This window comes from Empidonax traillii, unplaced genomic scaffold (genome assembly GCF_003031625.1).
Source record: "Empidonax traillii isolate 1590-97213 ecotype Southwest subspecies unplaced genomic scaffold, ASM303162v1 scaffold2119:size37521, whole genome shotgun sequence".
Taxonomy (NCBI): domain Eukaryota; kingdom Metazoa; phylum Chordata; class Aves; order Passeriformes; family Tyrannidae; genus Empidonax; species Empidonax traillii.
Genome location: NW_020957312.1, coordinates 5,341 through 17,076, shown reverse-complemented (window position 1 = coordinate 17,076; position 11,736 = coordinate 5,341). Strand labels below are relative to the sequence as shown.

The window sequence follows — 11,736 nt, the reverse complement described above, 5'->3', positions numbered from 1 at the left end:
TTATACTTTATATATTTTTATGTACTTTTACATATTATTTATATATATTTACAGATACTTTAGATATTTAAGTATACTTTAATAGATATTTATTATCTCTATATATGTTCTTTAATTTACATTTATTATTTATTTATATATTTATATATACTTTCTATATATATACTTTCTATATATATACTTTCTATATGTATTTTATGTATATATATAAGATTAATTCATATGTATTCATTGAATACATCCAATAAAATCTGGAGATAATTGATAGACACAAGGCCTGGCGAACTCAGCTAATAATAAATAGATTTATGCATGAAAGAATCTCCATTTATGATTCTACAGAACGCATTGATCTTGTGTTTCAGTGCCCGGACCGGGGGTGTCTGTTCAATAATTTGGGGAGTGAATTGTTGCTGTCTCTGTGTGCGATCCTGAGATAATTTACGGGCAGTGCAGATGGAATCGGATGATTTTCCAGAGCCTCCTGGAAGGGATTGGTCCTGGAGACCCCGTGGATGGATGGGCTTGTCCATGGGCAGGGACACCTCCCACCATCCCAGGGGGATCCCACCTGGCCTTAGACACTCCCAGGGATCCAGGGGCAGCCACAGCTTCTCTGGGAATTCCAGCCCAGCCTCTCCCCACCCTCCCAGCCAGGAATTCCTTCCCAATATCCCACCTAACCCTGGGCAGCCATTCCCTGTGTCCTGTCCCTCCATCCCTTGTCCCCAGTCCCTCTCCAGCTCTCCTGGAGCCTCTTCAGGCCCTGGAAGTGGCTCCAAGTTCTCCCTGGAGTTTCCCTTCTCCAGGCTGGCCATTCCCAGTTTTCCCAGCCTGGCTCCAGAGCAGAGCTTCTCCAGCCCTTGGAGCATCTCCGTGGGTTCCTCTGGACTCATCCAGCAGCTCCAGGTCTCTCCTGTGCTGAGGATCCCAGAGTTGGAGGCAGAAATCCAGGTGGGATCTCTGGAGAGCCCCTCCCTCACCCTGCTGGCCCTTGGATATTTGATATCATTCGATATCATTTTTATTGGCCACATCAGGCCGCGATGAAGACCCGAGACCTCTCTCCAGGTCCTGCATCCAGTGCTGGATGAAACCTTGGCCTTTCCAAGGTTTTTCCTGAGGTTCTGGGTGGTCCAAGGGCGACCCAAGTGTCCCTCGTGCCACCGACGCCTTCACCCAACGACACGGGCTCTTTGTGGATTCCCAAGACTCGATGCTCCTCCCTGGAGCAATTCCATGAGGAGCAAGCCCCTGGGAAAACTGGAAAGCGAGATCAGCCTGTCCTTTTTCCAGCCCCCATCCCCTTCCCACAAAAAAAAAAAAAAACACCCAGGCAGCGCTTGCCGGTTGGCAACAACCCTTGGGAAAGAACGGGCTGTCAGGGGGAGCCTCCGGAATCGCCACCGTTCCGTTTTCCAGCTCTCCTTTCCTCCGGGAGCACGGGTTCCCCTTCAAGGAGACGCTCTCCGGGGTTTGCATCCCGCTGGTAGGAATGGGGGTTGGATCTTAATTTACGGATGTTCTCCGGCTAATGCGCCGTTTATGGACGTTGCGTTAATAGCATTACGGGCATAGTTTGGGCTTAATGCGAAATTAGAGCTCCAATTTGCATAAACAAATTACTGTTTGGATTAGCACTAAATGAGGAAGGCGGCTGATGGTGGGGGGAGATTGGATTTGGCTGTTTGGATGGTGGGGGGAGGGACGGAAAAGCCGGGAGGCTCCGGCGTGGGGAGGGTGTCAGGTCGTGGGTGGGTGGATGGGTGGGGTTTGGGGTGGGTTTTTTTTTGTCCCTCTGGGATCTTTAGCAAGGCAGATGATGACAGGGGAGGTTCAGGTGGGACATCAGCAGGAATTTCTTCATGGAAAGGGTTGTTAAATGTCGGCAGGGGCTGCCCAGGGAGGTTTGGAGTCCCCAGCCCTGGAGGTGTCCAAGGAAGGACTGGTGGTGGCACTCGGCGCTCTGGGCTGGGGGACAGGGTGGGGATGGGGCACAGGGTGGACTCGATGGCCTTGGAGCTCTTTTCCATGATGATTCCATGATATTTATCCCTAAGGTATCACTTCAGAGCTTACTGATCCTTCAGGATAATCTTATGGATTTATTTTGGGCTCCTTTATGCCCTGGATTGTGGCTCCTGACCCATTGCCATCCCGTTGCCTCGTTATGGGATTTGGGGATGGAATGAGAAGTGGGAAGGTGGGAACAGGTTCCCAACACCACCCACTCAACCCCACTTGTGTCCCAGCATCTCCTGCAGGTGATAGATGGAGGTGGGAATGGTCTTGGGTGACTTACCCCATGCAAGGATCATGAAATCATGGAATGGCTTGGATTGGAAGGGACCTTGAAGACCATCTCCTTCCAACCCCCTGCCGTGGGCAGGGATGTCACCCACTAGACCAGGTGGCTCAAAGTCCCATCCAACCTGACTTTGAGCCACTTCCAGGGATATCAAAGCTTGTGGAGCTCCATAAAACTTGGTGAAGCTCAGGGAAGATCCCACATTGCTGATTCCGTCACGGGATTCGATCCACGTTTCCCTGTTTGCTGCAGGGGCTGGAGGTGCAAGCCAAGAGTGGGAGAGAGTTCCTTGAAGGTCGGGTTTTTTTTGGTGTAAATCACTTGGAATCAGAGCTTTTCCTCCCTGGCTTTTCCATACATCCCCTCCATTGCAGTGGAAGGTGTCCCTGCCCTTGGCACCGGGCTCGGAATGAGACGGCTTGGAATGTCCCTTCCCACCCAAACCACCCGATCCGAGGGTTTGCTCCCAGAGTGGCACCTTTTTTTGGAAACACCCTCCCTAATTTGATCTCCCCCTTGACTTCCTCCTTCTCCTGCAGGTCCCTGTTGATGAACCAAACCCGCCCATCGCCCCAGGGCGGCAAATCCCAGCCGGTGGCGCCGCGGTGGAGGAGCAAAGGCTTCCGCTGCATCGGCGGCGTCCTGTACCGAGTGTCGGCCAACAAGCTCTCCAAAACCTCCAGCACCCCCGGCAGGACCAGGGACCTGGGCACCAAAAGCCCCAGCAGAGCAGGTGAGAGCAGCAGAGAGAAGGAACAACTCGGAGTTTGGTTCCGGTGGGCTCCAGGTTTTGTGTTTCCCTGGATTTATGTTTTGCCTCCACGGTCAGGAAGGCCGATGCTGGTTGTCCTGGCTGATCCATCTGCATTCCCTCAAGGAATTTATTGGTGGGTGCTGGCGGCCAGTTAAGATTTGGTCCCAGAGATTGCACTTCCTGCACCCCCTGGATCGATCCTGGGATTCCCAGGAGCGACAGAGCATCTCGTCGGTCTCCTGGAGCAGTGGGAAGAGCCGGAGTGGCTCTTCTGTAACTTCCTTTGCCAGTGGTGGAGAACTGCGGCAGACACTCAGTTTAGGGACGAGGGAAGTGTCACTGTCATTCCAGGAATCATTTTTGAGGAGTGTTTTGAGTATAAAAATCCCTCCCCTGGAGCGATTTGTGTGCCGAGCTGCTGAGAACGGTGCTCTCGTCACACCTGTGGATCTGCTCCCAAAGGGATCTCTGCGACTTCCAGGGAGCTCTGCGAGCCGAAGACGGGAATAATACAAAATCCTGCCTTGGGGAGCTTGGATTTGTCCCCATTTGTAGCTCCATCGAGGGCAGAGAAGCCTCAAAAAAAGAGCTTGAACATTCCCTGCTCATCCCAGAGCAGTGGAATCCCACAAGGGGAAAAGCCCTTTCCCTTCGGGATAACTGGCATTTCAGCCAGGATTTATTGTTTTTTTCCCTTTGCAGGAGCGTTAGGGGTGGGGTGGAAGCATTAAATTAATTAAACAAGCGGAATAATTGGGTGGGGTTTCCAGTTTGGATCCCTGGCTGTTGGATCCGGAGCCTTGGATTGCTGAGCTCCCACAGGTGGAGGTTTGAGTCCTCTGGGGCCAACCTGTGGCAATCCCTTGGCCCCTTTTGAGGTCACTCCCTTGTTTTTGGGATTCCTCAATCCTTTACCTTTTTTGAGCTCAATTCCACGACCCCTTCATGGCCTTGTCTTTGGGATTGTGGGATCCCTTGGCCCCTTCGAGCTCAATCCCTTGTTTTTAGGATCCCTCAATCCCTCAACCCCTTTACAGTCAATCCCATGGTTTTGGGATTCCTCAATCCTTTCTGAGCTCAATTCCATGGCCCCTCCTTGTCTTTGGGATTGTGGGATCCCTTGGCCCCTTCAGTCTCAATCCCTTGGTTTTGGGAATGCTCAACCCCTTATCCCATTCCGGATCAGTTCCATTGCTCCCTCAGTCTCCATGCCTTGTCTTTGGGATTTTGGGATCCCTTGACCCCTTCAGTCTCAATCCCATGGTTTTGGGATTCCTCAATCCTTTCTGAGCTCAATTCCATGACCCCTCCTTGTCTTTGGGATTTTGAGATCCCTTGACCCCTTCAATCTCAATCCCTTGGTTTTGGGATTGCTCAGTCCCTTGGCCCCTTTAAGATCAATCTCTGGGCCCCTTCAGTCTCAATCCCATGGTTTTGGGATTCCTCAATCCTTTCTGAGCTCAATTTCATGGCCCCTCCTTGTCTTTGGGATTTTGGGATCCCTTGGCCCCTTCAATCTCAATCCCTTGGTTTTGGGATTGCTCTATCCCTTGGTTTTGGGATTTTGGAATCCCTTGACCCTTTCCACACTCAATCCCATGGTTTTGGGATTGCTCTTCCTTATCCCTCTGGATCCCAACCCTTTGGCCCCCTCCAGTCAATCCCTTGGCTTTGGGATTCCTCAATCCCTTCCCCCTTTTGACCCCCGATCCCTCAACTCTGGAATTTCCAGGATCGGATCTTCCTCCATCCGGGCTCCTTCCCGTCATCTGCTGACAGAACATCCTGGAGCTCATTAATTGGGGTTTCCTCATTAATAAAACCCCAGAACATTCCTGGGACACTTGGGGGGGGGGGCAGGAAAACAGGGAAAAATCCAGCGGGCAGCTCATCCCTCTTTTTCCCAGTACCTTTCCCGGAGCCGGAGCTTGTTTGTCTCCGGTGAGGGAAATAAATCACCCCCGGCAGCTCCGAGTGCTGATCCTCGGAATCCGCGGCACCCTCTTAAATGAATAATAATTAAGGAAATAAATTTTCCCCGGGAAACTTTGGCTTCAGCAAGAAAAGCCGAGGAAGGGCCGGGGAGGGGGGAGATGGATCGCTCGGTTCATCCCGACGGGAATCATGGGAACTGTTGGAGGAGCTGGAAGTGGCTCAGGGAAGCCTTTTTTTTTCTTTCCAGAGGGCAGAGGTGTTTTTTTTTGGGAAGAGGAGGAGCAGGAGGGAATGTGGTGGATGGAGAAAACCAGCGGGTTGTTCCCGAGTGGGAGGGCTGGGAAGGGGAGCTGAGCACCTGCCTGGGATCAAACGCTGCTTGATTCCAGGGATTGCTGTGAATGATCCCTGCCTTGGGATAAAAAAAAAAAAAACTGGATGCAGGAGATGGGTTTGGACCCCCCTGAGGTGTATTTTGGGTTATGGGAAAAAAAAAAAAAAACGGGATGCAGGAGATGGATCTGGAGCTGGATCCCCTTGAGCCACGTTTTGGGGTTATGGAAAAAAACCTGGGATGCAGGAGATGGACTTGGACTCCCCCTGAGGTCTGTTTTGGGATGAGGGATATGAAAAGGTCTTAAACTGTGCTTTGGGGTTATGGAGAAAAAAGGATTCAGGAGATGGACTTGGACTCCCTGAGCTGCATTTTGGGATTATGGAAAAGAAACCAGGATGTAGGAGAGGGACTTGGATCCCTCTGAGGTGTATTTTGGGATTAGGGATATGAAAAAGTCTTGAGCTGTTCTTTGGGGTTATGGAAAAGAAACCAGGATGCAGGAGATGGACCTGGATCTGGATCCCATTGACCTGTGTTTTGGGATTATGGAAAAAAACCTGGGATACAGGAGATGGACTTGGACTCCCTCTGAGCTGTGTTTTGGGATTATGGAAATAACCCCACCAGGATGTAGGAGAGGGACCTGGACCCCTCTGAGATGTGTTTTGGGATTAGGGATATGAAAAGGTCTTGAGCTGTGCTTTGGGGTTATGGAAAAAAACCTGGGATGCAGGAGATGGATCTGGACCTGGATCCCATCTAACCCTGGGAAGCCATTCCCTGTGTGCTGTCCCTCCATCCCTTGTACCAGTTCCCTCTCCAACTCTCCTGGAGTCCCTTCAGGCCCTGGAAGTGGCTCCAAGATCTCCCTGGATCCTTCCCTTCTCCAGGCTGAACATTCCCAGCTCTCCCAGCCTTTCCTCACAGCAGACCCATCCCATCCCATCCCATCCCATCCCATCCCACCCCCTCCCTCCGATCATTTCTGTGGATCCCAGATCCCGAGGTCCACGCGAATTCCCGCAAAGCGTCCGGATTCCCGGGAGTGATCCGTGTTTTTCTCTGCTTCCAGCTCTGAGGTTGCACTCCACGCCCAGTCCTGGAATCTCTCCCTCCGGCCTCAGCAGATCCTCCTCGTGCCGATACATCGCCAGGTCCGTATTCCCGGGGAATCCCCCTCTGGATTCGGGTTCAGAGGGGGGATTGTTTGGGAGCTCCAGGAGTTTGGAGGATTTTCCTCGGCTTCTGCTTCCAGGTGGTTGTAACTGGGCAGAAAGCCACGGGAAGGCCGGGATTCCAAGCTGAGGATTCCACTTGGAAAAGGTTGGGAAGGTTGTCAGTGGAAAGCTACCCCTCCCTGGGAGCAAATCCCACTTGGAAAATCCCCTTTTTTAAGATTGACCCTGTCGTCCTCAAGAAAACCTGCAGGTTGGAAGGGATAAGCTGGGATGAGGTTTCTCCCTCGTCCCATTTTATCCCTTCAAACCCGCAGGTTTTCCTTCCCTCCATCCCACCGAATTCCCAGCTGGGAATTTTGCCACCTGGCACCTTGAAAGCACATCCCTAATTGGTTAATTAGTACCAAAATCCAGCTTGGGAATGTTCCCTGTGCAGGTCAAAAATCCTGGGGAGCCGCTCAGGGATCCCAAAAAAGGCGTCAGCGACGGGGAAATTGTAATTCCAGCAAAGAAATATTCCATGTCATCATTCCACGTCCTGCCTGGCCTTGCCTGAGCCTTGGGAGCACCTCAGGCAACCAGGGAACACTTCCAGGGATGGGGCAGCCACAGCTTCTCTGGGAATTCCATCCCAGCCTTTCCCCACCCTCCCAGCCAGGAATTCCTTCCCAATATCCCATCTAACCCTGGGAAGCCATTCCCTGTGTCCTCTCCCCCCATCCCTTGTCCCCCAGTCCCTCTCCAGCTCTCCTGGATAAGGATCCTTCCAGTTGGAATATCGTGGAAATTCTTAATGATCGGGGGTTAAAATTGGCCAAAAATCAAAAATCCTTAAGAGCTCGTGAGCCTGAACTTCCCAATGTCTCAGTCTCCAGAGGGAATTTCGGGGCCCTCAGGGGTGCTGAGGTGCCTTCTCCACGTCAGGAACAGCATCAGAGCAGCTGGTGGGATGCTCCCAGTTGTTCAACATGAGCCCAGCGTGGAAAAGGACATTCCTGATGTTTCTTCCTCACCACATTCCCCACAAAAATGTCAGGAACTCATAAAATCAGAGGATGTGGAGATGGGGAATGATTTCACCGGAGTCACCTTGGGAGATTTTTCGTGATTTTGGGGGGGGTAAATTTGGCTGAAAATCAAAGATACCCAAGAGCTCGCGAGCCTGAACTTCCCCAAACATCTCCCATTCCGAGGTGAATTTGGGGCTGGGGGGTTGGAGATGCCCCCTGAGCATCTCCTGTGTCTGTCCCCCAGCCGTGCCGTGCAGAGGAGCTTGGCCATCATCCGCCAGGCCAGGCAGAGGAAGAAGAAGAAGGAATATTGCATGTACTACAACCGCTTCGGGAGGTGCAACCGCGGCCAGAGCTGCCCCTACATCCACGATCCCGACAAAGTCGCCGTCTGCACCAGGTGAGGGATGGATGTGGAAGCCGCTGGGGGGCTGTTTGGGTTTGGGGCTTGCTGGTGGGATGTTCCAAAGGGAAAAGGGGGTGACGGCAGGGACCACAGGGATGGGTGTCGTTGGGCTGGATGAGGGTTGGGAGGGAGCTGCAGGAAGAGGATCATGGAATGGTTGGGGGTCGGAAAGGGTTTTGGAAGGTCATCCCATCATCCCAGGGACACCTCACACTGTCCCAGGTTGCTCCAGCCTGGCCTTGGACACTGCCAGGGATGAGGCAGCCACGGCTTCTCTGGGAATTCCAGCCTCTCTCCACCCTCCCAGGAAAGAATTCCTTCCCAATATCCCGTCTAACCCTCTGGCAGTGGAAAGCCATTCCCTGTGTCCTGTCCCTCCAGCCACAGCCACGGCTTCTGTGGGAACTCCATCCCAGCACCTGGGAACAAAATATCCTGGAAATAACTGCACGGCTTGGGTTGGAAGGGAATTTTGAGGGTCATGGAATTCCCACCCCCTGCCGTGGGCAGGGACATCTCCCACTGTCCCAGGTGGCTCCAACCTGGCCTTGGACACTGCCAGGGATCCAGGGGCAGCCACAGCTTCTCTGGGAATTCCATCCCAGCTCCTTCCCACCCTCCCAGGGAAGAATTCCTTCCTAATATCCCCTCTAACCCTCTGGCCACGGGAAGCCCTTCCCTGTGTCCTGTCCCTCCATCCCTTGTCCCAGATTCCTGTGCAGCTCTCCTGGAGCCCCTTTAGGCCCTGGAAGGGGCTCCAAGTTCTCCCTGGATCCTTCTCTTCTGAGCTGAGGGAACTGGAGACCCTTCCCTGAGCACACAGGGGGTGATTCCCACGGCAGCACTTCCCAGATCCACTGGGATCCACACACCGGGCTCGATTCCCTCATCCGGTGACGTCGCGCGGCTCCGAGAGCGGATGATTAATTCCAGGAGAACGGACTCCCGTTGCCAGCTCGTTAGACCTGCCCAGGAGTTGATTAAACTCCATTATTAGTCGTTTAAAAAGCGCAGAAAAGCCAAATCCGCTGATGAACTCCCGGAGTAATTTCTCCATAAAATTGCTGCTGTGCCGGGATCGCTTGGAAGCCGCGCCGGGCTCGGTGGGAGATCACGGAGGAGCAGGGAAAGGTGATTTATGGTGGGAAGGTTTAACAGATTTCACTCCTTCTCACTCACTCTCCCCCAACACACCCCCCACAGCTCCTTGCCTGCTTTAGGAATTGCTGCTCCTTGAGGGCTTTTGGGATCTCCATCCCACCCCTTTTCCGTGGATCGCTGGAGGAAAACACCGGTTGTGTCTCCTCCTCCTTCAGCCCCAATCCCAATATTTAACTTTCCATTATCATCCCTTTAATTTTGTGAATCTCCTGTCACAGTGGCAGCTCCTGGGAAAACTTCTGGCTCCAGACATCCTCCCGTGCTTTGGGATCTTGGGTTCTGTCCCGTGCCTGCCTCTGCTCCTCCAGGGTTTTGGCCATTCCCACCCGGAGTCATGGAAAGGGTTGGGTTGGAAGGAGCCTTCAAGATCGTGGAATTCCAACCCCCCCTTGCCACGGGCAGGGACGCTTTCCACTCTCCCAGGTTGCTCCAAGCTTGATCCAAACTCACCTTGAACGCTCCAGGGGTGGTGATTCCACCCTGGAGTAATCAGAGCTCTTGGAAGGACCTTTCCTCCTTCTGGGAGCGTCATCCCTGAATTTTGGGGTACAGGCTTTGCCAAATAGGATGAAAGAACCAAATCCATCAGGAATCAGCAGCTGCTCTTCTAACAGGAGGAACCTTCCCCAGTTTTGGCCATGAAATGGGTCTCGATGACGGGTGTCTGGTGTGTTCAAAACCTTGTGGTTTGGGACCCACCTCGTGCCCAGCCCTCTCCATCCGGTGTCATTCCAGGTTTCTCCGTGGCACGTGCAAGAAGACGGATGGGACCTGCCCCTTTTCCCACAAGGTGTCCAAGGACAAGGTCTGGATGACATTCCAAGGGATGAGGGGGAGGTTGTTGGGAAGGTTCTCCCTCACGGAGGAGGGAGGGTTTGTGGATTGCTGCCCAAGATGTTCGTGGTCCTGGATCGGGACGGAGCCATGGAGTGGTTTGGGGTGGAAGGGACCGTAAAAATCATGGAATTCCAACCCCCTGCCATGGGCAGGGACACCTCCCACTGTCCCAGGTTGCTCCAACCTGGCCTGGGACACTTCCAGGGATGGGGCAGCCACAGCTTCTCTGGGAAGTCCATCCCAGTCCCTCCCCACCCTATGGTTCTAAAAGAGGTCTGGAAAAGGGAAAAGAGCCTGGAGGAGAGGGAAGAAAGCCTGGAGGAGAGGGAAAGGAGCCTGGGAGAGAGGGAAAGGAACCTGGAGGAGAAGGAAAGGAGCCTGGAGGAGAGGGAAGAGAGTCTGGAAGGAGGGGAAAGCTGGAGAAGAGGGAAAGGAGTCTGGGGGAAAAGGACTCTGGTGGAGAGGGAGAGGAGCCTGGAGAGGGAAAGGAGCCTGGGGGGGAGGGAAAACTGGCAGTTCGGGAATTTTGCCGCACAGGGGATTGCAGGGCAGGGGGTTCTCCAGTTGGGATCAGAGCCCTGGATTCCTCCAGCAGCGGCAGAGAGATCCCAGGAACCACGAGCGAGCCGGTTTGGGGATCTGCTCCAACAGCTTTTCCCCCTTGAGGGAGCTCGGCGAGGAATCAGCGATTTTTCCTCCCCGATGGAGCTCCCGAAGTGCCCCCCCCAGCGAGCCACGCGCGGAGTTTGGGATCGTGGAGCGGCCGCGAAGGGACGCGGGGCGGGGGGGATTGGGTTGTTTGTGCGGCCGGGCCGGGGCGAGAAGAAGGTTAATTGAAATCAGGAGAAGCTGCTGCCCCTCGATAATGGCCCGGCCTCGGCAGCCGGGAGGGGCTGCGATTCGGAGGGGGAAAGAGCCGCCTTTATTATCCCTTTTTATTGGAGCTAATTCGGGCTCTCCATCAAAAGGCGCATTAAGGGAGTCGTTGGCGCCCTGTCCTTTCGGGAATGTCGGAGCTTAAGAGGCGATTAAGGATAAACTCTTCTCTGGTTGTTGGTTTTGGTGGTTTTTTTGTTGTGTTTTTTTTTTTTTTTTTTTTTTTTTTTTTTTTTTTTTTTTTTTTTTTTTTTTTTTTTTTTTTTTTTTTTTTTTTTTTTTTTTTTTTTTTTTTTTTTTAATTGAGCGTCCCTTTTGTTTTCTTGCCTCTCTCGTGGCTCTGGATAAACCCTCCCCGTGCCCTTCAGGGATAATAAGGGGGGGGTTTTTTTGTGTGGTGGGATTTTTTTTTCCCCCAGCCTGGAGGAGAGCAAAAAGGAGCCTGGAGGAGAGGGAAAAGGAGCCTGGAGGGAAAGGAAGGAGCCTGGAGGAGAGGGAAGCCGGAGAAGGGGGAAAGGAACCTAGGAAAGAGGGAAAGGAACCTGGAGGAGTGAGAAAGGAACCTGGAGGAGTGAGAAAGGAGCCTGGAGGAGAGGAAAAGGAGCCTGGAGAGGGAAAGGAGTCTGGAGGAGAGGGAAAGGAGTCTGGAGGAGAGGGAAGGGAACCTGGAGAGGGAAAGGACCATAGAGGAGGGGGAAAGGAACCTGGAGAGGGAAAGGAGCCTGGAGGAGAAGGAAAAGGAACCTGGAGAGGGGAAGGACCGTGGAGGAGTGGGAATGGAGCCTGGAGAAGGGGGAAAGGAGCCTGGAGGAGAGGAAAAGGAACCTGGAGAGGGAAAGGAACTTGAAGAGGGAAAAGAACCTAGAGGAAAGGAAAAGGAGCCTGGAGAAAAGGGAAAGGAGCCTGGAGGAGTGAGAAAGGAGCCTGGAGGAGA

At 53.0% G+C, this 11,736-nt stretch overlaps 1 protein-coding gene across 1 annotated transcript in view; it reads left to right on the top strand.

The window, feature by feature from the left end:
* Nucleotides 1-2,846: 2,846 nt before the first annotated feature.
* The window catches only part of LOC114071581 (zinc finger CCCH domain-containing protein 3-like), an 11,113-nt gene continuing 2,223 nt past the window's right edge, over nucleotides 2,847-11,736 (top strand). Inside the window, exons 1-4 of the mRNA XM_027909425.1 lie at nucleotides 2,847-3,041; nucleotides 6,407-6,488; nucleotides 7,767-7,922; nucleotides 9,825-9,894. Of these exons, the coding sequence (XP_027765226.1) occupies nucleotides 2,858-3,041; nucleotides 6,407-6,488; nucleotides 7,767-7,922; nucleotides 9,825-9,894 (492 nt within the window). The 5' untranslated portion in view covers nucleotides 2,847-2,857. The remainder of the gene's footprint in view (nucleotides 3,042-6,406; nucleotides 6,489-7,766; nucleotides 7,923-9,824; nucleotides 9,895-11,736) is intronic.